Source organism: Rana temporaria, chromosome 2 (assembly GCF_905171775.1).
Source record: "Rana temporaria chromosome 2, aRanTem1.1, whole genome shotgun sequence".
NCBI classification, from domain to species: domain Eukaryota; kingdom Metazoa; phylum Chordata; class Amphibia; order Anura; family Ranidae; genus Rana; species Rana temporaria.
Window position 1 is genome coordinate 463,665,589 of NC_053490.1, and position 26,652 is coordinate 463,692,240.

The 26,652-nt window shown below is 42.4% G+C and overlaps 1 protein-coding gene across 2 annotated transcripts in view; it reads right to left on the bottom strand.

The window, feature by feature from the left end:
* AKAP10 (A-kinase anchoring protein 10) overlaps nt 1-24,997 on the bottom strand; it is a 66,481-nt gene extending 41,484 nt beyond the window's left edge. Inside the window, exons 1-4 of one of the 2 annotated variants that reach the window (XM_040338651.1) lie at nt 24,680-24,997; nt 4,753-4,797; nt 3,390-3,578; nt 1,562-2,113 (exon numbers count right to left, since the gene is read on the bottom strand). In XM_040338651.1, the coding sequence (XP_040194585.1) occupies nt 1,562-2,113; nt 3,390-3,578; nt 4,753-4,797; nt 24,680-24,701 (808 nt within the window). In that variant the 5' untranslated portion in view covers nt 24,702-24,997. The remainder of the gene's footprint in view (nt 1-1,561; nt 2,114-3,389; nt 3,579-4,752; nt 4,798-24,679) is intronic. The other variant, XM_040338652.1, reaches the window with a different exon arrangement.
* Between the last annotated feature and the right edge of the window lie 1,655 nt (nt 24,998-26,652).

A 26,652-nucleotide genomic window follows, 5' to 3' on the forward strand; every position in this document is an offset into this window, starting at 1 on the left:
GAACAAAAAAAATTATAATCCGAGAGCTCCGGGGGAGCTGCTGTACTAACCATGCGATGTTACTACAGCGATCTCCCCTCCCCCCGATGGTCGTGTGCTGACAGGGTGAAGGCCCCCCTGCCAGAAGGCGTCGGACAGCGCTCTCAGTCATTGGCTATTGACTCAACTCCCTAGAGTAAAGCCCCATTCCCATGAAGCATAACTTGGAAATCACATTCCCACCCACTTTGTTTCTTCATTTGAATGGGCTGTCCAATGTGTGACAAAGAAGCTCCTACACCTTTTCAGGTAATGAGCGTTGCGCTTTTTTTGGCATGTCCCCTAAACATGTAGGTATAAATGGGGTCTATGGCTTAGACAAGGCTATCTATAAAGAGCATCGTGGTCTTCATGCCAAAATCCACACCAGAGATAAGAGAAGACTTAGGCCGCGTACACACGATCAGTCCATCCGATGAGAACGGTCTGAAGGACCGTTCATCGGTTAACCGATGAAGCTGGCTGATGGTCCGTCGCGCCTACACACCATCGGTTAATTAACCGATCGTGTCAGAACGCGGACACGTAAACCACGTACGACGGCACTATAAAAGGGGAAGTTCAAATCCAATGGCGCCACCCCCGCTTTAGCCGATTTTGTGTTAGTAAAAGACGATTCGCGCTTTTCTGTCTGTTACAGCGTGATGAATGTGCTATCTCCAAAACGAACGCTAGTTTTACAAGAACGAGTGCTCCCGTCCCCTCATTTATTCGGAGCATGCGTGGATTTTTAACCGATGGTCGTGCGTACTTTTGACCTATCGGTTAGGCATCCATCGGTTAAATTTTAAAGCAAGTTCCTATTTTTTTAACCAAAGGTTAAATAACCTATGGGGCCCACACACGATCGGTTTTGACCGATGAAAACGGTCCTTTAGACCGTTGTCCTCTGGCTATCCTATCATGTGTACGAGGCCTTAGGGGTTGATCTGCCAAGAGAGGAAATACTGTTGACTTCGCAAAGGGAACGTTCACTGAGCCTAATAAACAATGTGAAGCTGTGTTCACTTCAATCAATAATATTCAAAAAAACAAATACCGTTTTCCAACTTCCCCTGAGCATGGTTGGGTATTTAACACAAACATGGCCGCACCTTTTTACTAAAGCTCAAACATTAAATCTGCAAAGTGAACCTAATTCTTTGGTAAATTAGCCCCAAAGACTGCTACCGAAGTAGAGCCGGCCATACATAGATCGAAATTCAGCCAGTGCAGCAGGGCACGGCTGATATTCAATCTGTTTATGGGCAAGCTGGTTGTACCCAAGATGACCCATCGTTTGACTTGGGTACAACCAGCCTGTCAGATATTTTACATGTGATTATTGTTACAGCTTTAGCCTCTAGCAGTAACCATTATGTTCTGCCAGCCAATAAGTCTCCCCGCAAGGTGGAAGAAAAACAAAACAAATCATCTATGTGCTGCTTTAGTCTAGGCACAAACGCTTCAGAAAATTCTGCTGGTGCAATGTTTAGGTTTTCCCCAGAGAAACCATTTACAAATCTGTAAATAGGTAACTTACTCTTCATCAGTTTCTGTGACATGTCTTTCAGTCCTTCATCTGTTGGGCTGTCTCTCCTTGATGCATTAAGCATGGAAGACTGCTCATGCGAGGGTAATGTTTGATCTGTGCAGAGTTCTAGCTGGATGGCTGGCACTCGTCCAATCTTCTGTTTTGCCTGCAAGTGATTTGAAGTGCTGTGTTGCTTTGCAGGAGAATCCAATCCTTTTAACCTAGACGTGTGCTGTGGAACTTTAGAAGAATCTTGAGCCAGCTGTTTAGCTGATGCTAGTGATGACACTGCAGACAAGTCTGGCCGTTTAGGAGCCGGAGATACTGGTTCTGCCAGGGAGCTGTGCTTGACTGTGTTTAAACTGTATGCTCTTATTCGGGACCAGGTTGTGGAATTAAAACTCTTGGACTCCAGCCAGAACTTTACTAAATGTTCCATTCTGCGGAGTTCCATAAATTGGATAAAATAAGGGAGCGCCACATTGTCTTGTAGCACCTGTGCTAGAGTCTTTGAAAGGCTAGACTTTGTATCCTGGGATTCATAATTCAGACACGATCGACCTACAAAAAAAAAGTACGATTTATAAAAAATAAATAAAAAAGCCCAAAAAAGACTGAAGCCATTAGCCCAATTAAAGTGGTCTCAAAAGGCAGAAGTTTTTTTTTTTTTTACTTCAATGCATTAAAGTAAAAAAAAAAAAAAAAAAAACCTTCTGGGTGCAACTCCCCCCCCAGCCCGCCCTTATACTTGGCTAAGCCCCATCTCGATGCAAGAATGTGAATGAAAGCGGCAACTCTTCAGGGGTCTCTGTCTCCTCACTGGCTCACACAGCAGCAGGAGCCATTGGCTCCTACTGCTGTCAATCACAAAAAGTGAGCAAATGCAGAGCAGGTGGGGGACGGGGCCAAGCCACGCTCCCCATGTGTGAATGAACAATCTCCATTCACAGGAGCACAACTCAGGAGCGAGCCTGCGCAAGTGCCCCCATAGTAAGAGGCTTGCTATTGGGGGCACTCTTCAGGGGGGAGGGGCCAGGACTGCCGAGGGGGGGCCCAAAAAGAGGATTGGGGCTACTCTGTGCATAAACACTGCACAGAGCGGGTTAGTATAACATGTTTGTTAGTTTTGTTTTTCAAAACTACAACCTTTAGAATCACTTTTATATTACACACACATAATATATTTGCAACTAAGCTTACAAGTATCTAAACGATATATCCGTTTTGGGTGGAATGACTGATATAAAAGTTTAAGAGAGCAGACAGCACCAACAGGTACCAACTGCCCCAAATAACATCAAAATGAACAAAATAGAGCACAAAGAGACCTGAATTTATTAAAGTAGTAGTAAACTGCAATAAAAATAAAAACAAAATAAAACAATTGGGCCCCAGGCAGTACAAGTCATAATGTGCTAGTATGCATCTCATACTAGCACATTATGACAGTGTTACCTAAAAACGAAGCCCTCCAGCGGCGCACTGTCACCGCTGCAAGCGCGTCCATCTTCACCCGGCCTGCTTTCCGGGTTCACGGGCTTCTGCGATGACGTGACTTGTTGTTTACAGCTTGGCTCTGTAGGAAGGACACGGGTATAGCTTATATACCGGTGATGTCAACGGCTGCCTCTAAAAATAAATATCTCCTAAATGGTGCACATTTAGGAGAAATTTAGAGTACCTATAGGTAAGCCTTTCTATAGACTTGCCTATAGGTAAAAATCATACATGGAAGTCTACTCCCACTTCAAAACTGCCTTCCATACAAAGAATACAAAACAAAAATGTGATAAATTCAAAACAAAGGCTAGTAAAGTTATACTCAGATTATTCTTACCTAGGTCTCCAAAGTGTTCTGCTGCCATGTGGATTGGCTGCTTTTTAAGTGCAGCCGTTCTACTACTTGAGTAGGAGTCCATGTTGGCCGATATGGCATTAATAGCCACATGGCTTGGTCCAGCTGCCTCCAGTAAAGCATGGTTTTTGGGACTCCTTGATGGGGAATGTACTGGTACAGGTGCTGGAACTGGAACATAAAAACATATTTAGCCGTCTTTACTATACACAGGCATAAACAGTAAATGCAAATGTCTTCCTATGCGTCAAATATCCTGTTGAAAACTGGGGGTCATTGAGGGATTTTTTAAATCATTTGGTGGAAAAGGGATTATAAAAAGGTCAAACATTCTCATAGACACGCTAATAAACCTTGTGGACGGCCTTCCCAGAAGAGTTGAAGCTGTTATAGCTGCAAAGAGTGGGCCAACTCAATATTGAACCCTACGGACTAAGACTGGGATGCCAATAAAGTTCACGTGTGTGTAAAGGCAGGTGTCCTTATATTTTAGAAAATATAGTGCAGGTGCCTGCTGAAGTCCATTAAGGTCCTAAGCTGCTCTTCATGTACATTACAAGCTGCTGTGACCAGAAAAGTGGGGGAGTCGCCTTTCACTTTCAAACTGGTATTTACCCTGAAAAGAGATAAAACCTTGAGGGTTCCAGAGATCAGGATTCCAACCTAAATTTTTGTGCTGTCCTTAAAATCGATTTTTCTACATTAAATGTTATCAATCTTAGGCCCCCATTCCCATTGGACATACAGCCTGTGGAGGGCTGTGTTTACCCGCACAGGTGTTCCATGCATCCCCATGCAGTCAGCAGCTGTGTCCCAATTGACATCAATAGGACTGTTGGCCCTGGGATGCACTGAATATCTGTGGATCTCTGTGCAGGTAAACACAGCCTTTCTACGGGCACCTTTCGGGGGGGGGGGGGGGGGGGGGGGTGCTGGGGACAGGTGTCCTTTCCCACTTCCAGGTGTCCAGGCCGCGGCCCGTGACATCAGTGTAGGGCTTCCTCCTCCTCCCCCCCAGTCGCCAGGCCAGTAGGAGAGAGGAGCGGGCCTTGCGCATGCGCAGTACGGTTCATAGCGTGAAGCCGAAAGGCTACACCCCTGGGTACCCTTAACCACAATGGCGGTGGCAGCACCCGACAGCTGTGGGTGCCGACATTGCTGGACTCCAGGACGGGCAAGTATCCATTTATTAAAAGCCAGCAGCTGCAGTATGAGTAGCTGCTGGTTTTAAATTTTTTATATTTTTTGGGCGGGACACTGCTTTAAGTACACCCTGTGTGAACGAGGCCTTAAACTGTATAGATCAAAAACTGTAAAGGTCATTCATAAAAAAAAAAGATACAACCTCTAACGGCTTTGACATCAGGTTTCCCCTGGTCTTTTCCTTTAACTAGAAAAAAAAAGAAGAAAAAGGCATTTGTTAGTTAAAACAACAATATTAAAAAGAAAAAAACAATGCTTCTACTAGGAAATTTGTATATAAAAAAAAAAACAATATGAATAAGGTAGGGTGGCTTTGGCCAGAATCCTCATACAAGATACTTTAGAAGACAATCCCACCCAATGCGAATATTTAATGGGGTTGTAAAAGGTAATTTTTTTCCTAAATAGCTTCCTTTACCTTAGTGCAGTCCTCCTTCACTTACCTCATCCTTCCATTTTGCTTTTAAATGCCCTTATTTCTTCTGAGAAATCCTCACTTCCTGTTCTTCTGTCTGTAACTCCACGCAGTAATGCAAGGCTTTCTCCCTGGTGTGGAGTGTCGTGCTCGCCCCCTCCCTTAGACTACAGGAGAGTCAGGACGCCCACTAACACACGGCTCCTTTCTCTATCTGCAACGTAGAGAGCGTCCTGACTCTCCTGTAGTCCAAGGAAGGGGGCGAGCACGACACTCCACACCAGGGAGAAAGCCTTGCATTACTGTGTGGAGTTACAGACAGAAGAACAGGAAGTGAGGATTTCTCAGAAGAAACAAGGACATTTAAAAGGACTGCACTAAGGTAAAGGAAGCTATTTAGGGGGGAAAAAATTGTACCTTTACAACCCCTTTAAAGGTGGTGGATGCCAAGAAGACATTAAGTAAGTTTTTACGGTACTTCTCTCTGGAACATCAGTAATAAGATCGCTGAACCAAGGCTTCTTCTAACTTGGCCTACACAATTAATTCTGTTGCATTAGTATATAAAATGTTAAAGCAGTTCGGAACTCATATAGCTCATAGGAAACATCTAGTAATATTAGTTTGGCCCAAGCAGTTCTCTGAAAGACTAGAATTCTTTCCCCAAAAATAGCTGTGCACTTCCTGGTGTGGGAGGATGCCTAGAGTCTCATAGCTGCTGTGTGAGTTTTGGCGATGTCACTACTGCAAGAAATAAAAAAATTTTTTTTTTTTTTTTTTTAAATCTGTTTCTTTTTATCAAATTACTGTTAACAAATGCTTCTAGAGTAAGAAATCTAAAGATAGTTTTCCATTTAAGATACAATATAATTTGGTTTATTCAGCATGAAATGGAGCTTAGTTATGTGGTATAAGGCTGCATATTCTGCAATATTTACATTTTAGGTAAACTCATTCAATGAATCCAAGCTTTGCAAGCTGAGATAACATGCACTGCATTGATGCATTCATACAATTTCGCAGTAACCCTGAGATAATACAAAGTTCAGGAGCATTCCTTTATCCCATTGTTTTGCAAATCTATGTACACAACAAACTGTATGACTGAATTGGTTCTGATATCGCTGTTTTACTAACATGACAGCTTATTCTAAATATGAAACCTTCATTTTGTTTTCAAATATTAAAGATTCTAACTACCAGCAAGAATAAGTCCTTACATTTAAAGGAGCACCTGTCATTTCAAATCCATCATGGCAGCGCCTGTTAGCGGGCATCCACTCACCTGCTGCCTCCATGTCCCTTACCTTGTTGTGTCACTGCCACATCACCAGCCGTCCCGTTAAAGTGAATGGGACTGTCGGTGAGTCAACAGCAGGTCAGAGGAGGAGCCACTGCGGAACAGATGACAATTGCTCTTTAAAAATGATGATTTCAGGGCCCTGTTTCAGGCCCGCAAGCTAATTCTGAGGCATTGGAAGGCTACTGAGCCACCAACGGTGAGGGAATAGATTACCCAAATGGGTGAAACCATTCGCTTGGAAAAATGTATATATCGGCATAGGGGTCGGCCGGGGAAGTTCGACAGACTGTGGGCGCCTTGGCTGGCCTGTCCCCGGTGGATCTGGTGATGGATCGACTGTTGGGGTAGAGGGTGGGTGAGAGATGTGAGCAATGGGTGTGCGGAGAAGGTGACCCTCTTGTGGTGTACGTGACTTATTGTGGGGCGGGCCTATGCAATGAATATCCCCAGTGAAAGTGAGACCTGTCTTTGTGTTTTCTATGTGGCGATAGGTGCTAGTAGTACCGTCACCGTACCCCTCTTGCAGTGCAGATTGTGTTGACTGCCTGGATGTGTGACCTGTATAGGAGCTGTGAAACTTTTCCCTGTGATATCAGTTATTTCCTTTTTTCTTTTGTTTTACTTCTTATATGTTCCGACTGTCGGTTTTGTATTTTTTTTTTCTTTTTTGTTTACTTTGTCTCTTCTCAATAAGGTTCCCTGAGTTGAGGAAAGACGGGAGAAAAGAATTGGTTGTGGTATGGTACAGCACTATGTATGACAATGTCAATAATTTTGTTTGGGTACAGAATACCTTTTGTGCGAGAAGAGAAATGCGTTAGGATATAGCTTGTACCCGGCAATTTTTATGCTGCACAATGTAATGTGTATGTTTGTAATCTTGTATGGTTCTTTTCTCAATAAATACCTTTTCGGATTAAAAAAAAAAAAAATAATGATTTAAATCAAGCCTTTTACTAATGAATTTAAATCATGATTTAAATGGACTTGATTTAAATCAAAATCACCCTGTAGCAAAGTCCTGCCCGACCACAAAGATGGCTGCCTCCACACAAGGTCACTAAGCAGCGCAAGTATTGGTAAGTCAGTAATGTGGAAGAGATCCGCTGCAGGAGGCCTACAGGCAATACTGGTGACCAGCCCTTTCCCTCTGCATGCCTTCCCAGGGCACAGCTTTTAATTAAATATGAATGCCAGGTCTCCTGTCATTTTAGATGTTGGCCAAGCTTAGTTTCTATTACGAAGTGATTCAGTCACTGTGTGTGATGTTATACTGTAGTAGTGGAATCAGCTACACAGTAATCAGTGCCGTGATCCCCAGCAGAATAGATGACTTCCTGTCTACTACCAGAACATAAATCAAGTAGGCCCAAATTCTTCTCAGCCATTCAGGAGAAGCCTTGTATATTTTATCTATAAAACAGAAGGCTTACTCTAATTGGCCGAGGTAGAGATTATGACATCATCCACCAGTCTCTACACCTCAGGCGTTTAGAGGAAGCCTTTTATTCATTGATAAAAAATACAAGGCTTCTGTTGTATGGCTGAAAAGCAATCAGGACGACTATTTGTTTTGGGACAGATGGCAAGTCGTCCATACTGATGTGAAGCACAGCACCACATGCTGTATTGTAAGACACGCTACTACAGTATGATACAGGGCACACAACAGCCAGGTAATGGACATAGATGCTTCCAAATTGTGTCACTCAGCCACCTCCTTGGCCTCATTCATACTACATAGTACAATACAGCACATCCATGCAGGGCCATGTTTCCCTGTACAGGTGTTCTGTGCACCTCCCTGCAAGCAGTCCCATTCATGTCTATTGGGACGCCTCGTCTGCACGGACACAGCCTCTCTATCCCAATATGACATCTGTGTGGGTGAAGGTCCCAATCCCTCAACACAGAAAGTGTAAGTTCAGGGATCCGCACCCGCAAGGATATCATATTGGGACACAGTGGGGGTTATTTAAGAAAGGCAAATCCACTTTGCACTACAAGTGCACTTGGAAGTTCAGTCGCTGTAGATTCGAGGGGGACATGCAAGGAAAGTAAAAAAACAGCATTTTAGCTTGCAATGATTGGATGATAAAATCAGCAGAGCTTCCCCTCATTTTAGATCTACCCCTCAGATTTACAGCGACTGCACTTCCAAGTGCACTTTCAGTGCAATTTCAAGTGCACTCTGCATTGTAGTGCAAAGTGTATTTGCCTTTTGTAAATAGCCCCCAGTGTCCGTGCAGACGATGTGTCCAATAGACCTCATTGGGACTGCCTGCAGGGGGATGCAAAGAACACCTGCAGGTAAACACGGCCCTGCACGGGCATACCATACTATTCCCCCCCCCCTGTGTGAACAAGGCCTATGAGGTTTTATACAAAGTCTTTTAAAGCAAACAATCTAAAGTTACAGCAAAATAAAATGATCCCGTCATCAAGGACGACAAACCATTTACATTAAAATATTTTCGATCCCATTTCCCACATCCTTGATGGGCCTCAAAAAGTGAAATGGGCCACTAAATGACTTCTTTTTTTTTTACTGGACTTTACAGCAAGCGAGATTTAACAAACTTTTTTTTTTTTTTAAAGGAAATACCTCCTGAAAATGTTTCTTGCTTGGCTGTCATGTAATCGTAGTGACTTTCTAAATCATCCTAAAGAAGTGAGCAGGTCAGGTGATTACACTTCACTTGCTGTGCACTTGTTACAGGTCACTCGTTCAGAACATAAAAAAGAAAAAAAAGAAAGAAGGACTGCCAGGTAACTAATATGCTTAGGAGGAGGTCACTGATGGCAGCCTCTATAGTACTTTTCATACGTGCTTTATTGTAGCTAAACTGCCTTTGTTAACCTGAACATATCGTATTTAATAACAATCCAGTTTCAAAGAAACAGTGATGGCAAAAAAAAAAAAAAAAAAAAGAAGAAGGTCAAGTGATCCATCGTGTCTGCCCCATTTTTTCGGCGTTCTGTGCCATTAGTCCTCAGAGTCTGGACATGTTCATGTAAGGCTAACCCACTAACTCTTAAGAAATAAAGCATTGTGAACACATGAACAAAGGGATCTGTGTTTCAGCATGCCACTAACATTTTCCAATCTTTCAGCTTTCTTCTATCCTTCTTCAATGGCACACAAGAAACAATAGTGAGCTTCTATGTGCACAAGCTAAAGATTAATGGCCAAATACTACAAATGCCTGGAGGATAATAAAAAACACAGCAGGACTAATACATGTCCTTTTTATGTTTTACATTATAAAACTTCAGAATGATTTGTGCCTTTTATCTAGATCACACAATAATATGAAATGCAGTCAGCAAATTGCTCCAGTTGAGCTAAATATTATGGATGGAAAGATGTAGGACCAACAAGCGGCACACTCTGGGGGGACAGTGTACCAGACGCCGCACCTATGATGTCATCATTCTCCCAAATCAGGAAACAGAATGAGGAGCCACTTACAGTATGGGAGTCTCAGCCACATCATTCAAAATAATATTTTGATATTAGATGATGGAGATTTAAATGACCTGTGTATATTTCTTGTGGAAAAAAAAAAATGACCGGTGTATATACTTCAGAGACTTTAACAAAACAACTTGAAACCCCAAATAGCGATTGATAGCAAATATTTCAGTTCTGAAAGGTTTTTAGTAAAGCAACCTATATAGTGATATTTTAATTCTTGGGGGCTCAAGGGATCAGCCACATCCACACCACAATCTCCAGGTCCTTCCCAATGCTGCATCTACAACAAAACCAACATTTCCCTTTCCTGCATTCCCCTATGGACGGTCTATAATGTTAATGGAAAAAGACTGGTATCCTCCTTAGGCGCGACACTCCTCTTTGAACATCTATTTTTTCAGCCTTCTTTTGGTAAGTATTTGTGCGTATTTTCACACATATGCATGTGCGCACTTATTCTTGCGTTCACAATTAATGTTAATAGATAATTGCACACAAATGTGCGCATACACACGAGCGCTTTTATGTGCATGAGGCATAAAATTACTGACCAAAAAAGCGGGTTTCTTTATCACGGGACACAGAACACTATAGTAATTACTATACGGCATATAACCCCTATAGTAATTACTATATGGCATATAACCCCTATAGTAATTACTATAGTGCTCTGTGTCCCATGATGTACTCTCAAAAAAATTATTTTGCAGGTAAGCAGTTATAAAAAAATCCTATTCTTTCTATTTTTTTTCTGGAGAATACACGCCGCCTGTTTACGCACCTGTGTGCATAGGCACATTACAAGGAATGGGCTGTATTTTAGCTCAGTAAAAAAAAATAAAAAAAATAAGCTGTACTGAGCGTTTTCAAGTTGCAGTGTGCAAGAGGCCTTCTAGTTCTGTAGATGGGACACATAGGCTGGTGCCAAACTAAAACATTTCTATAAAAATCTTGTGTGGAGTTATCTTAAAAACTTTGCCATTGTTCAATTTGAAATCAACTCAAAGACATTGAAACAAAAAAGACGACCAGATCAGCAAATTAACCATTTTCTTACTGGGCACTTAAAACCCCCTTGCTGCCGAGACCAATTTTCAGCTTTTAGCGCTGTCACCCATTGAATGACAATTGCGCAGTCATGCTACACTGTACCCAAAATGAACATTTTAAATATTTTTTTCACACAAATAGAGCCTTCTTTGGATGGCAACGGCCCTTCCCACCTAATTTCACGGGCAATGGCTTCTTCCACCTATGGTAGGTGGAAAAAGCCGCTGCCCCCTGACGTCATAGATGTTTGGTTAGCGTGGTGAGCTGATGATTATACGCTAGTCTTTTCTGATACCCTTGTGAGTGTATTTATTGTTTTTGATTTTTCAATAAATGCAAAAAAAAAAACAAAAAAAAAACACTAACGCTATGATGTTTCCGCTTTGTTCTATATTATGTTAATGACTGAGGAACAATAATGAATTAGCAGTTATTATACCTGAGGGGAAGGGGAGTGTTTTGCTGCACCTCCCCTAGGAGGAATTGATCAGAGGCATATAGTTCGGACAGTCTGTACTGATCAGGGATTTGAGGTGAGCATTTCACATAAAGGTGGTGGGTCACCAGAAGCACTGTGAAGACCTATGAACTGTCACTATTCCACCATATAGTGGTTTCACACTTATAGCATATCAGACTGTCACCGTTTTATTGCATGAAGATTCTCACTGTGTATTGGACAATACAAGTTGAATTTTATCAAGTGTTTGAGGAAAACTATTCCTGCCAAGTGGGGTCCGATTAGTGAGTTCTGTTCATTTTCACTTTATATATGGTTACAATTTTAATCTGTATGGTTTATTTTTTTTCAGTTTTACCCATTTGCGCTACACTGATTTTACAGTTTAGTATAATTTAGAAGCCTCTCCTAATCTTGTCTTGAACTGTATTGCCTCCCTTTATTTTATAAAGTGCTGCACAAAACTTCTTGCTGCTATATAAATCCTTAACAGAGCTTCAACTGCTCATGAAAAATTAGCTGATACCTGTCAAAAACAGATATCCACTCCCACGTCTGTCATTTGCGCCCCCTCCTCCCCTCCGATGCCTTCTGGGACACACACACACACACGACCCAGAAGACCGCAAAACCATTCAGAAAGCGCAGCATGACTCGCGCATGTGCAGTAGAAAACAGGCTGTGAAGCCGTGAGGCCTCCCTTCCTGTTTCTCTTAAAGAAAAAGGAGAACTGGAACCCCTAACTGGACTTTTAAGGCACTTGTGGTAAACAAATTGTGTGTAAGAAGAAGTATATCTTTATACAGTATTTATTAGAAAAATCAAAACAATTATTTCAATAAAAATCAACATGATCGGAGGTAGACATGAGATATTTGTACACGTAAATACAAAGTTATAGCATTGCGTTGCACAGTGTGGTTCTCTGAACTGTCCCGACGTTTCTGAGAGATGTCTCTTTCTTCAGGGGTGTACTGGAGAGTCACACATTATTAGCTGAATAAACTGTATCATGTACAGGTCTTTCTGATCAGGTAAATTAAAAACACGAGCTGACTGCTGGTCCAGATCTATTGATGTGGTTGGTAGTGTAGGGGGATGGTGTTGCGACCAGGGCTGTGGAGTCGGAGTCGAGGAGTCGGAGTCGGGGGAAATTTTGGGTACCTGGAGTCGGAGTCGGCAAACAATGCACCGACTCCGACTCCTACTAAATTTAGATTGGAATTAAAAAAAAAATTCCAACAGGAGTTTTATAAAGCACTAAAAGAAGTTGAAAAGTATGATCGCTCATCAAAACTTACTGTTGAAGAAGCCATCCTTGTTTATCCAGAGATCGTTAGTGATGTGGCCAGAATAGTTACTGCAATGCCACCCACCCAAGTCAGTGTCGAAAGATTATTTTCAGCCCTAAAAATAATAAAGTCGGACTTAAGAGCCTCTATGAAAGAGGATCTGGCAGAGGCAATTCTCGTCCTTAGAACTCTACATTGAATTGATTTGCATTTGCTAAGCCTATAACTACATTTCAAGATTAATATAAACCATTTCTAGGTTTTACAGATTTTGTTTTTGGTTCATTATAGATAAGCTTTGTTTTTGTTCTAAAACAACCAAATAATGTGGTTTGTATTTTTGAACTGGTAAAGATCCTGTTCCTGATGTTTATGCCTGCTGCTACTATCCAGCCACTTGATTGATTAATCATTTTTTTTTTATAAAACTTTGTTTTCATTGTGTTTGTCTTTTGCTTAAACTGTGCAATACAGTAGACTGTTGGCTTCCCAGCCAGTAGTCCTGTGGTAGGACCCGGACCAAAATGCAGGTAAAGGACCAGGCCCCTTTTTGCGATTCGGCACTGCGTCGCTTTAACTAACAATTGCGCGGTCGTGCGACGTGGCTCCCCAAACAAAATTGGCGTCCCTTTTTTCCCACAAATAGAGCTTTCTTTTGGTGGTATTTGATCACCTCTGCGGTTTTTATTTTTTGCGCCTTTAAACAAAAATAGAGTGACAATTTTGAAAAAAAATGCAATATTTTTTACTTTTTGCTATAATAATATCCCCCAAAAATATATATAAAAAACGATTTTTTTCCTCAGTTTGGGCCGATACGTATTCTACCTATTTTTGGTAAAAAAAAAAAAAATATTGCAATAAGCGTTTATCGATTGGTTTGCGCAAAATTTATAGCGTTTACAAAATAGGGGATAGTTTTATTGCATTTTTATAATTTTTTTTTTTTTTACTACTAATGGTGGCGATCAGCGATTTTTATCGTGACTGCGACATTATGGCGGACACTTCGGACAAAACCCACGGATGGGCATTTAACAATCACGTACAGGTATGTGATTGTGCCCAGCCATGCCATCCTGCCGACGTATATCGGCGTTAGGCGGTCCTTAAGTGGTTAAGCTGGTGCCGTCACCATTACCCCAAGTTTCCTGTATAAGGGTGGCTCCTTTTTCTTGCAGCCCCTTCTGTAGCCACCCTTACATGCAGAGACTACAGTTGTGTCTCCCAACACTGTGCACATTAATTAAAGGAGTTGTAAAGGCATTCTATGCATTAAGATAAGAAACCTTTTGTGTGCAGCAGCCACCCCAGCACCCCCCTAATTACCTGCGCCCATCTCTCTCCAGCGATGTCCATTAAGGTCTAAGCCACCTGGGACACTCCTCCTGATTGGCTGAGCCACAGCAGTGGCACCATTGACTCCTGTGGCTGACAAAGTCTGTCAGCCAATCAGGAGAGAGGGGGTGGGGCTCCGTGTCTAAATGGTGCCCCCATAGGAAGCTGCTGACTGTGGGGGCACTCGATAGGAGAAAGGGGCCAGGAGCAGCAAAGAAGGACCAGAGAAGTGGAGGATCCAGGCTGCTCCGTGCAAAACCAACTGAACAGAAGAGGCAGGTATAACATGTTTGTAATTTTTTATTTTTTTTTTTATTTTATTTTTTTTTAAAAGACTTTACAATGGCTTTAATAATTTAAGGACCGAAAGGATTTGCACCCTTAATGACCAGGCCTTTTTTTGCGATACAGCACTGCGTTACTTTAACTGACAATTGCGCGGTCGTGCAACGCCATACCAAAATCAATCTCTTGTATTTCCCACAAATAGAGCTTTCATTTAATGATATTTGAACACCTCTGCGGTTTAAATTTTTTGCAATATAAACAAAAAAAAAGCCAGACAATTTTGGAAAAAAAAAATAAAAATAAAATTACTTTCTGCTATAAAGCAAACTAAAAAAAAAAAAAAATCTAACTTCATCAGTTTAGGGCAATATGTATTCTGCTACATATTTGTGATAAAAATCCCAATAAGCGTATACATTTATTGGTTTGCGCAAAAGCGCATACAAAATACTAGTAATGGCAGTGATCAGCGATTTTTTGCGGGATTGCGGCGGGCAGATAGGACACTTTTTTGGGACCAGTGATCATTGCTAAAAATTTGCACTGATCACTGTAGAGTTGACACTGGTAGGGAAGGGGGTAACATCAGGGATGATCAAGGGATTGTGTTCCCTGACTGTATGGGGGATGGTCTGACTGGGACAGAGATCTGTCTTTCTGCACAGCAGGTGTCATCGCTTGTCAGAACAAAGATCTGCCTTGTTTACTTTGGCAGATCCCTGTTCTGTCTCTGCGGGGAATGATCGCGAGCCATCGCGTCTACCGGACCTACTGATTGGCTCCCCCACTGGCCAATCGGCGCGTGCGCCCACACAGGCTAGTTCACGCAGCTGAGCCACCTTGCCGCAGTATATCCGCGGTGGGTGGTCAGCAAGTGGTTAATAAACACACAGCCCCATAGCATAGGATGGCAAGGCACTCCCCCTGGCTCCTCCTCCAGATGAAGTTTACATCAGTTTTTTTACATCCACTACCACTGCAAAAACAGATGCAAAAATTGACCGCTTATCCGTTTACATCTGTTTTTCGTTCAATTTGTTTTTTAAACAGAACTAAATAGTAGGGTTGTCCCGATACCACTTTTTTAGGACTGAGTACAAGTACCGATACTTTTTTTTTTATGTACTCGCCGATACCGAATACCGATACTTTTTTTAAATGTGTCCCCCGTATAACAGCCATGTCCCCCGTATAACAGCCATGTCCCCCGTATAACAGCCATGTCCCCCGTATAACAGCCATGTCCCCCGTATAACAGCCATGTCCCCCGTACCTACTGTTAATCACCGCGGCGCGGGGAACATTACAGACAGCGTTCGTTTGAACAGCCGTTTTTCCCGCCGCGCATAGACACTCCCCCTTGCTCGCGATTAACGTGGCAGCGGTTTCGGCGGCGGCGGGGGAAAGTATTCTATTTTAGTATCGGGGGTATTAGCGGGAGTACGAGTACTCCCGCTAATACTCGGTATCGGTCCCGATACCGATACTGGCATCGGTATCGGGACAACCCTACTAAATAGCTTCGATCCATTTAAAAAAAAAAGGAGGCGTTGACGGATGCGGATATATAAAGGATGATTACATTACATCTGTTTACATTAATTTTTCCATAGAGATGCATCGATGCCTATTTTTCATTCAACGGACAGATGAAAAACTGACAAAGGGTCCGCATGTGTAAAAGGGGCCTTAATGGCTTTGTGGGAGGGACAACGCTGGCTGTCTTGATGGGGGAAACTTAAAGCAATTTTCTTTCCTGCAATCCGTAGTTGAGGAAAGAAAATCGCACCATCTATGTCCAGCCTGAGTTACTGGGCATACGAATCGTTTTTTCATTTGCTAATGTGAAACAATAAATCGATTAGTGCGACTCGTTTCAAAAACATTCAGTTCTGTGCTTTGTGAAACCCTCTTCCTGGTTCCCAGCGATTGTACTAGGTAATGAAATGTGATCTAGCAGGCATGCACAATCTTCTATCAGGAGTCTGAAGTTCACACTCATCTAACAAGAACTGGTTTAAAACAAACAGCCTGTTTAAAGTGACATGTCATGAGAGAAACACATGGAGCTTCCATTGCTCGCCTTCCTCTGAAAATGCTAGATGCCTGGGCATCAGTAATGTCAGAATGTTTCAGTCAGAGGCCTGTAATAAGAATTCTGTAAATTAGTGTCAGAACTACTTATGGTGCAAATGCCTCAAGCATTTTTACAGCCATCACAAATAATTACCATAATGTATACAACATGATTACCTATAATCGTCAGCGTCATCTAGTGGCCTTGGTTCATTATTTTCTCGATTGCGATATTTCAGGAACATACAGAATGCATACAGTAGATGGGCTGGATGATCATACATAACAAACACAGTGGGACACATCATAGTGAGTATTTAAGACAGCTGTGCGAATTTTTGCGGCATTTTATTTTTATATAAAACAGACCCCTTTCAAACATGTGGAACAACTGTCTTTTTCATCCACCTTTTGATGGATGAAAATCGGACATCAATGCATCTCAAGGGAATAACTGATGTAAATGGGCGATTATCCATTTACATCCATTTCCGTCACAGGGCACAACACATCAGGGCACGGTAAAGAGCACAGCACATCGGGGTACAGAGCAAAGCACATCAGGGCACGGGGCACAACACGTACAGGGCACATCACATCAGGGCCCATCACAGCACATCGGGGCATGGGGCACAACACGTACAGGGCACATCACATTTTTGGAACAGGTCAAAGCCCCTATTTTTCTTCTGTTGAAAAAATGGATGTTAAACGAACAAACGGTCTGTTTTTGCATAAAAAAATTGCTCCAGGACTCACGTGGTTAAGGACCCTTGGGCGCCGCGGTCAGACGTGTAAACTTCATCTGTTTTTTCTTTGAAAAAAAAAAAAAAAAACGTGACTAAACCGATCAAACGAACGGTCTGCATGTGTGAAAGGGGCCTTAGAGTTCAGCTATGGCAGCCTAACCTTCAATAATCTCTCAAGAGTCATTTGTAAAAATCATGATTAGCTATCCAGTTATTATACCAGTTTCCAAATGCACTCTCACATGCCTATTAGTGTCAGCATCTGGAAGCCAAATCTTGTGGGGAAATGGTGTCGTCTGGAAACAGGTCCATTAGGAATCGACCAATATAGTTTTTTCGGTGCCGATACGATATCGATATTTCGGCCACCTCTCCTGCTAATATTTTGTAGATTTAAAACATTATTATTTTATTTTTTACAGTCTTGTTATTATTTTTTAATCACTGTTATTGCTGTCACAAGGAATGTAAACATCCCTTGTGACAGTAATAGGCATGTGAGAGGTACTCTTTGTGGAGATCAGGGGTCTACAAGACCCCAAACCCCTCCTCTGCACTTCAATGCATTCAAAACATCAAGATTGGAATTTTTGAATACTTATTTGATTTAAAACTGGTGCCTTTAAGATGCCAGTAATCCAGGAAGTGATGTCATGACATTGCTTCCAGGTTACCAGATCTGACACCTGAACGAAGCCGACGGTTGCATCAGCTGGTTGCTCGGGCCTCCCGGTGGGTTGGGAGAGTCCGGGTGAGCGGCGGTTTTTTTTGTCCCCTCCCATTGCTTGTAATAACAGCCGAGAGGCTGCTGGGCCGCATCAGTTGTTATTACAATAAAGCTGACCCTCCGCTCTAAAGAACAGTACAGGGGTGATACATCTCAAAAAGTATCCAACATGTTTCAGAGGTTTAAGTGCATATCTTAAATTGTAAACTAAAGAATCTTCCACTTTAAGTGGAACTTCACCCAATAGGGAGAAATCCGTTTTCCCGCCACTTCTCTCCTCCTATCCTATTTTTGGACACGTTTTGTTGGGGGAGGAGGGCAGGAATGAACAGGTACCTAGAGCTTTAATAGGTACCTGCCCTCTCTTCTGCTTGGAAAACCTAGTACTCCCCCCCCCTTTGCCAGCAGCCTTATGGAACACATCACAGGTGTCTGCGGGACAATTCACAAAGCGCCGCACAGCTCAAGCATGTGCAGTGTGAAGCCGCAAGAAGTCACAGCGGCTTCCCCAAGTAAACTTGCCAGCGGCAGAAACCCGTGGCTGAAGAAAAAAAAGTTGCATATTCTATGGTCTGCCGAATGTCACTGCAGCGATGTCATCCTTGCTGCTGCTGTAGCTGATTAGATATGAACACCATTGATGGTCCTATCTGTGAACATCTATGCTTAGCTCACAGACCATTGCTCTATGTGAAAAAGAAATAAAGCCCTGTCCCATCTCTCCTACCCCCCTCCAATATTGTCTAGCAGGGAGCATTATCAATTCAGAGTTTTCCTGATTTACTATATGAAAAAAGGAGGTAAATGACATTCCATATTGCCTTGAAAAAGACAGAAGAAAACATTTTTGTGCTTAGATGGGTTTTACCTATATAAACTATTAGACAGATACAAACTCTGACAATAGAAGTAACATTGTCATCTTGTGACTGCCCACACACCCATTTACAGGCAGAACACTGCAGAACCCTCACACTGACCCTATTCTATTGTCATGGAAAGAAAAGCATTGAAGTATCACATTTCTGAAACACGGAAAGACCTGCGCTACTAAACAACTTATTGTTCTGATTTTAAATGGGTGTTACGAAGAAAAGTGTGTTTTTTCCATTCACAAACAACTGCCAAAGAAGTCAGACAGGTTTGATTCGGAAACTAAAATGTCAAGTGAAGTTTTCATATATTTCACCCCATGGAGAATGCAGCAGGAGGATCTGGAGACTTCCTTAGTTGTGGGGTGGGTTGGAAGTTGAAGACAGAGCAGAACGGATTATCGGTTCTGATTAAAGTGGCACTCTAATAAAAACCTACCACTGAGTTATTCTTTAGATCAGGGTTTCACAACCAGGATTCCATGGAACTGTAGGGTTCCTCGGAGGTCGATAGGGGTCCCTTGAGCAATGAACAATTTGTGCCTCTCGGATAGGCTCCCACTGAAACCATTGATCTTTTTAGCCATTTGTTCATTCACATAAAATGATTCTAAAAAAAGGAAAGATTTTTCTTTTTCTTTAAACAAACATGGAATATGTGCGACCTCCTCAAGATTACACAGGGATCCCCTAAAATTGTGGAAAAAACATGGCAAAGTCACACAGCTTTTAAGTACTGGCAGTGTGAAAGGGGCCTAAAACACATTAAGGCTGCATTCCCCCCCCCCCCCCCATGAGCGTAGCGTTTTCATGAAGAAAGTCGCACGTTTTTGTACAGGTCAAAAGGTCACCAATATATAAAGAAGAGAAGTGCCCAAACCTGTCCGAATTAAGCTACAAAAAAAGCTCCAGAACATTGAGCTTCAGACGTTTGGCTTCTGAACCATCTCCATAGAGAATAATTGATTGATTTTCACCTCCAGCGTTTTGTAGCTTCAGGCTCAAAATGCTGAGGTGTGAATGGGGCCTTAGCCTCATCTGTAAATTGCAGTGCCGTTCTGCCCACCAGTTCTTAGACTGACAGCTACCTTTGTGTGATAAGCACACTGCTCCCTGAACAGAAGTTTGTTAAAGCGGCACAAATATCTTTTTAAACAGTAAGAAATATGAGTGCAAAATAGGATTATAAAAAATAAAATAAAAATATACCACTTGAAAGTGCAGCTATTAAAATGGATTTAGAAAGAAACAAATAAATAGTTGGGGGTTCCATACTATAAGCCATGTTTGTAATGCACTTGGGGTAGATATCGGAGGTGTCCACTTCACCCTACAGTCTGCTGTGGGCAAGAAGTAACAAGAACTACCTAGCACTCATGCCGCGTACACACGATCATTTTTCAGCATGAAAAAAACGTTGTTTTTCAAAAACGTCATTTAAAATGATCGTGTGTGGGCTACACATTTTTCAGGTTCTGAAAAACAACAATTTTTTTTTTGAACATGCTGCATTTTTTTACGTCATTTTAAACGGTCGTTTTTCGGCTTGTAGAAAATGATCGTGTGTGGGCTAAAACGACGTTAAAAATCTGCGCATGCTCAGTAGCAAGTTATGAGACGGGAGCGCTCGTTCTGGTAAAACTAGCGTTCATAATGGAGTAAGCACATTCATTACGCTGTAACAGACAGAAAAGCGCGAATCGTCTTTTACCAACAAAAAATCAGCTAAAAGCAGCCCAAGGGTGGCGTCATCAGCATGGAACTTCCCCTTTATAGTGCCGTCGTACGTCACCGCGCTTTGCTAGATTATTTTTTAAAAACGATGGTGTGTGGGCAACGTCATTTTAATGATGAAGTTGGGAAACCGTTGTTTTTTGGACATGCTGAAAAATTATCGTGTGTACGCGCCATCACACTCGCCTTCTCTGACATAAAGGCGGTCACCTGACCAAAGAAAAGTAGGAACGCCATACCAAAAGCTGGCAACAGAATCATGAATCGTAGATGTCATCAATATGTTTTCTATAAAATCACTTTATTGATGCTAAACAATGATTAATTATAGAAAAAAAAAATAAAAAAAAATAAATCACACCATCTCCTCTACCTAGACAACATGCTGCCAACTCTCACCTGAGAGCAAGGTGGATGCAATTTAAATCTCGCTGGTAGTTAGAATCTTTACAAACAAAATGAAGGTTTACCATTTAGAATGATAAGCTGTCACGTTACTAAAACAGCGATATCAAAACTGATTTATTCATACAGTTTGTAGTGTACATAATTTTGCAAAACAATGGGATAAAAAAGGAATATTCCTGAACTTTGTTTTATCTCATGGGTACTGTGAAGTGCATGTTATCTCAGCATGCATTAATTGAAGGTAAATATTTCAGAATATACATGATACATAACTAAGCTCCATTTCATGTAGAATAAACTAAATTATTAATGTATCTTAAATAAAAAAAACATCTTTAGATAGATTTTTACTCCAAAAGCATTTTATTAAAATTAATTTGATTACAAAAAAAAAAAAAAAGGACATAGAGATGATCTCCAGTAACCTCCAAACTCATCCTTAACCTGAACCATGTTGTCTTGGACTGGACTCCAATGAGCTGTGGGTTGTGTCCCTCCTTGTGTGAGCTGCAGGGAGGGGGGTGGCGCATCCCACAGATTATTGTAGCACAAAAAAGCAGGCGTTTGGGTTAGAGATGAGTTGGGAGAACATATGAGCTCAGGCATATTCACATTCTAGTCAGAACTCCACCAGGAAGCGGTCACTGCACACCGCCATTCTTAGGGGGTATTCCCCACTCCCACACGTGTACAAGGAGCGTGTATATGTACAGCTGCAGGGTGGGGATTGCCAAGTTTATACAAGCTTTACTCTCTGAAGAGCGATCAGTGTTCAGATTCCTCTTCAGAGAGCATTTGACAGGTGGTGAGGAGGGGTTCTACTGTCTCCCCTATGCCTGTTAACCCCCTAAATGTCAGACTACTCTGCCACAACCACATGCATTGTGTGCAGGGCAGCCCTATTGACTTGAATGGGTCAGGTTCAGTGGGCAGTAGTGCCGGGGGTATAATTACTGCTGTGTACACAAAGCAAAGCACCATGACCACACCACTGCCTTCCCAGCTAAATAAGGAGCAGTTGAAAGGCGGATAAAAACGTGGCTCAACTGTGGAGTTTTACGGCTGCCCCAGGCATAAGTGTAAATGAGGTGGAGGTTATTGAAAATGGAATTTAAAAGCGGAGTTCCACCCAAAAGTGGAACTTATGCCGATTTGTCTGCTCCACCCGCTCCGGTGCCATATTCGGCACCTTTCGGAGGGGGGGGGGGGCGGAAACCTGTCTCTTCTACATCCTCACCACAAAAATCAGCGTTTGAAATTTGCAAATGAACATATAGACAAGCCTGATGCATTTTGAAAACAAGTTCTGTGGACCGATGAGGTTAAGAATGTCTAATCTAATTTGATGCCTTTTGGAGATTTTTCCATCTTTCCTTGGCTTCGTTATGCACATTAATACACATTTTTACCTGGGGTGCCCAAACTTTCGATCCCCACTGTAGGTGATTCTAGCAGATGGGTATCCTAGAAAAACGGAGGAGGATAAGTGGGGTTTATCTAAGGCGCGGTTCGCATATATTCACTGTGGCACATCGCATTCATTAGTATGGGTCAAATCGCACCACATCCACTGCGGTTAGCATGAACGCTGTGCGATTTCATTGCAGTACAGGATTTGCTGCATTTCCTGCACCAGGTATATGTGAACTGAGCCTTAAAGCAGAGTTCCACCCAAGAGGGGTAGCTGTGCTTATTTGCCTCCCCCGCTGCCACATTTGGCACCTTTCTGGGAAGAGAGTGGGTATCTAGTTTTGACAGGTACCCGCTCCCACCTCGGTGAACTCACCCAGAAGTTTGGCGCCCCTCCTCCTTCCCCGCTGGCGGGCCATCCACAAAGCTGTAAAGTCGCAAGGCTTCACTGCCGGTTTCCCATACCCAAGATGGAAGAGGCAGCACCCAAGAGCTGATTAAACAAAATCAGCTCAGGTGAGAACACTGCGGGATCCCTGGACAGGCAAGTGTCCTAATAATAAAAAAGTCAGCAGCTACAGGATTTGTAGCTGCTGAATTACATTTTTTTCAGAAGCAGCCTGGAGCTCCTTTCCAAGTAAAAAGTCCTGCTTGATATCTGAACTCTGATCAGCAAAAATATTCTCTCAATCCATCCGCCACGTGTGATCTTCCTGAATCTCAGTGTGCTTCGTGTATTTCTCCCAGATCTGCGCAGTCATCCCGTGTGATAACTTTGGGGCTTATGTACTAAAACTGGAGAGTGCAAAATCAGGTGCAGCTGTGCCTAGTAACCAATCAGCTTCCAGGTTTTTCGACTAGGTTCACATTGGAGCGATTCGTCATGCGATATGAGAGATCAAATCGCATGACAAGTCGCAGCCTATTGGCAGCAATGGCACTGTTCCAATCGGTGCAACGCCGATTTTGCGGTGCAGCACCGATTTGAAAAAGTAGTTCCTGCACTACTTTTGCCGATTTCAGGTGCGACTTCAATAGACATCTGTGTATGAAACCGCACAGGGGTGTATCAAGTAGCACCTGAAATGGCGCCGACCCTGCCGCTTTCACTTGTAGCGCAATTTCAAAGTATCATCAATGTGAACCAGGGCTTATTGTCAAAGATTAATGGAACAAGCTGAAGCTAGAAGCCGATTGGCCACCATGCACGGCTGCACCAGATTCTGAGTGCTCTGGTTGGAATAAATCTCCCCCTTTGCCTCCTCCAATAAGAACCGGTCACTGCTGCGCTCTGGTCTCATCTCTGCCCCCTCTTGTAGTTTTTATGTAATGGGCGGGGTCTGCTGGGTCCCTCCCTTGGCGCTGCCCACAGCGCAGGCTATATAGATGTCCATGCTACTTTAACAAAGCAATATCTGGGTTTGCTCAGGCATTCTACACAAAGTAGATATATATCCATGGTAACTATTGGGGAATATTTGTGTATAAAAGGTATCTGAGTTTATCAAAAAACAAAGAATAAAAATGTATATAATTAAAAAAATAAGTGTGATATTTTTAATAATTATAATAGTTTTCAATATCCATGCTGACTATTGAGGAATATGTGTACATGAAGGTACCTGGAGTTTATCATAAAATATAAATATAAATATAAATATATATATATATATATATATATATATATATATATATATATATATATATATATATATATAAAAAAAAGTGTGATTAATGTTTATTTTATATCCATGTGACTATTGAGGAATATGTGTGCATGAACCTACTTGAAGTTAATTATAAAATAAAACAAATACAAAATAATGGGGAAAAATACAATAAAATAAAACAAAATAATAAAAAATAAGTGTGATTTTTTTTAATATCCATGCTGACTATTGAGGAATATTTGTACATGAAGGTACCTGGAGTTTATCATAATTATATATATATATATATATATATATATATATATATATATATATATATATATATACACACACACACACACACTAAGTGTGATTAATATTTATTTTATATCCATGTGACTATTGAGGAATATGCACATGAAGCTACTTGGAGTTAATTATAAAATAAAACAAATAAAAAATAAAGAAGTGTGATTATTTTATAGTCATGTGACCATTGGGGGATATTTGTACATAATGGGACCAGCAGTTTATCATTATATATATATATGAAAACACAACAAATGAGAAATAAGTGTGCCATGGTGATAGAGGAGGGGGTAGGAGAGCAATGATGGGGGGTTCTGTACTGCCACCCCCACCCATAGAAAGCTCCTCTCTCTCTCTCTCCAGCATAGGATGCGATGACAGGAGCGGGGCCCACCTCACACCTCGGTGTTATAGGAGTACACCGGGGACACGGGACAGGTCCTCTTCCTCCATAGAGGAGGGTTAAACCATGACAGTGCCGGTCCCCGGGGATGGGGGGTTCCCAGCTTACCTTTCCTGCGGAAGAAGGACATGGCGCCGGGCGGACGTGTGGCATTCAGTCAGCACATTGCTGGGCGCCCCGGCTCCCTCCTTCCAGCACACGGGATGCCGGGGACCCGCTCACCGACCCCCGCTGGCCGCACACACCCCGGCTTTCCTAACATGAATGACACTTCCTCCTTCCTGCACACTCAGCTCCAGCCTCCGCCATACTGTACACAGCCCGTACGACCTTCCGGGAAACGCACGGCCTGCTGGGTAGTCTCCCGGAGCCGCTGAAGCCCGGCCGGCCATCTTCGTTAGGGGTAACCCGGTGCCCGTTCCTAAGGAGTAACCAGAATAAGTCCCCGTCCTCGCGGCTGCCGTTATAGGAGGTCCGGAAGAAGATTTCTTTCCTTTGTTATTAACCAATTACTGCCCTTGACCGTTATCCGTTACAAATCCAACAATTTATCCCCGATCCGGTAAAAAATCAGCATTTGTTTGCTAAAATGACTTACAATCCACACACGTGATATCGTTTCTGAAATAAAATGCCCTGAAAAAAAAAAAGTGACTTTTTTTATTTCACACAATTTTTGTAAAGTTATTTATCCAACGTGTATTTTCATTTCTATGTGTCATAATAAATGACCGATGTGTTTGATTGTACGGAGATGCAGGATGTCAGTCAGAGGCTTAGTCACGTGATCAGGCTCCGCCTGGAACTTTCCTGTCTCCATAGCAACAGAAGCTCTCCTGCTGCACTGTGACGTGTCACAATGCAGCCGTTTTTTTTTTTTCTTGAATATAAGAGAAACGCAGGGTGAAGTCAGTCAGTGTTCAGCAGAAGTGTGAAGAGTGCAGACGCATATTTCTGAGCTCCCACCTTTTTACACTAAATTATAGGATACGATTGTATTACTGATTGTGAAAACAACTTTTCCGAAGAGAAGAGGTTTTACTAATAATTCTGAAGTTTATTTTTCATTGTATTATATATATATATTATAATAAATACAATGACCTGGAGGAGAGAGAAGGTTGCAGACAGGGGAGGAAAATGTCTGCGAAACAGGCGCAGAGAGGAAGATGAAATGAACTCTCCAGAGAGAGGAGGGGTTCAGAGGAAGAGAAGCAGAGAGGAGCAAGCAATGAACTCTCCAAAGAGAGGAGAGGTTCAGAGGAAGAGAAGCAGAGAGGAGGATGATATTAACTCTCCAGAGAGAGGAGAGATTCAGAGGAAGAGAAGCAGAGAGGAAGATGAAATGAACTCTCCAGAGAGAGGAGAGATTCAGAGGAAGAGAAGCAGAGAGGAGCAAGCAATGAACTCTCCAAAGAGAGGAGAGGTTCAGAGGAAGAGAAGCAGAGAGGAGGATGATATTAACTCTCCAGAAAGAGGAGAGATTCAGAGGAAGGGAAGCAGAGAGGGGGAAGCAATGAACTCTCCAAAGAGAGGAGAGGTTCAGAGGGAGAGAAGCAGAGAGGAGGATGATATTAACTCTCCAGAAAGAGGAGAGATTCAGAGGAAGGGAAGCAGAGAGGGGGAAGCAATGAACTCTCCAAAGAGAGGAGAGGTTCAGAGGGAGAGAAGCAGAGAGGAGCAAGCAATGAACTCTCCAAAGCGAGGAGAGGTTCAGAGGAAGAGAAGCAGAGAGGAGGATGAAATGAACTCTCCAGAGAGAGGAGCAGTTCTGAGGAAGAGAAGAAGAGAGGAGGATGATATTAACTCTCCAGAGAGAGGAGAGGTTCAGAGGAAGAGGCGCAGAGTGGAGGAAGCAAAGACATCTTCAGAGAGACAAGAGGTTCTGAGGAAGAGCAGCAGAGAAGAAGATGAAATGAACTCTCCAGAGAGAGGAGCAGTTCTGAAGAAGAGAAAAAGAGAGGAGGATGATATTAACTCTCCAGAGAGAGGAGAGGTTCAGAGGAAGAGGCGCAGAGTGGAGGAAGCAAAGACATCTTCAGAGAGACGAGAGGTTCTGAGGAAGAGCAGCAGAGAAGAAG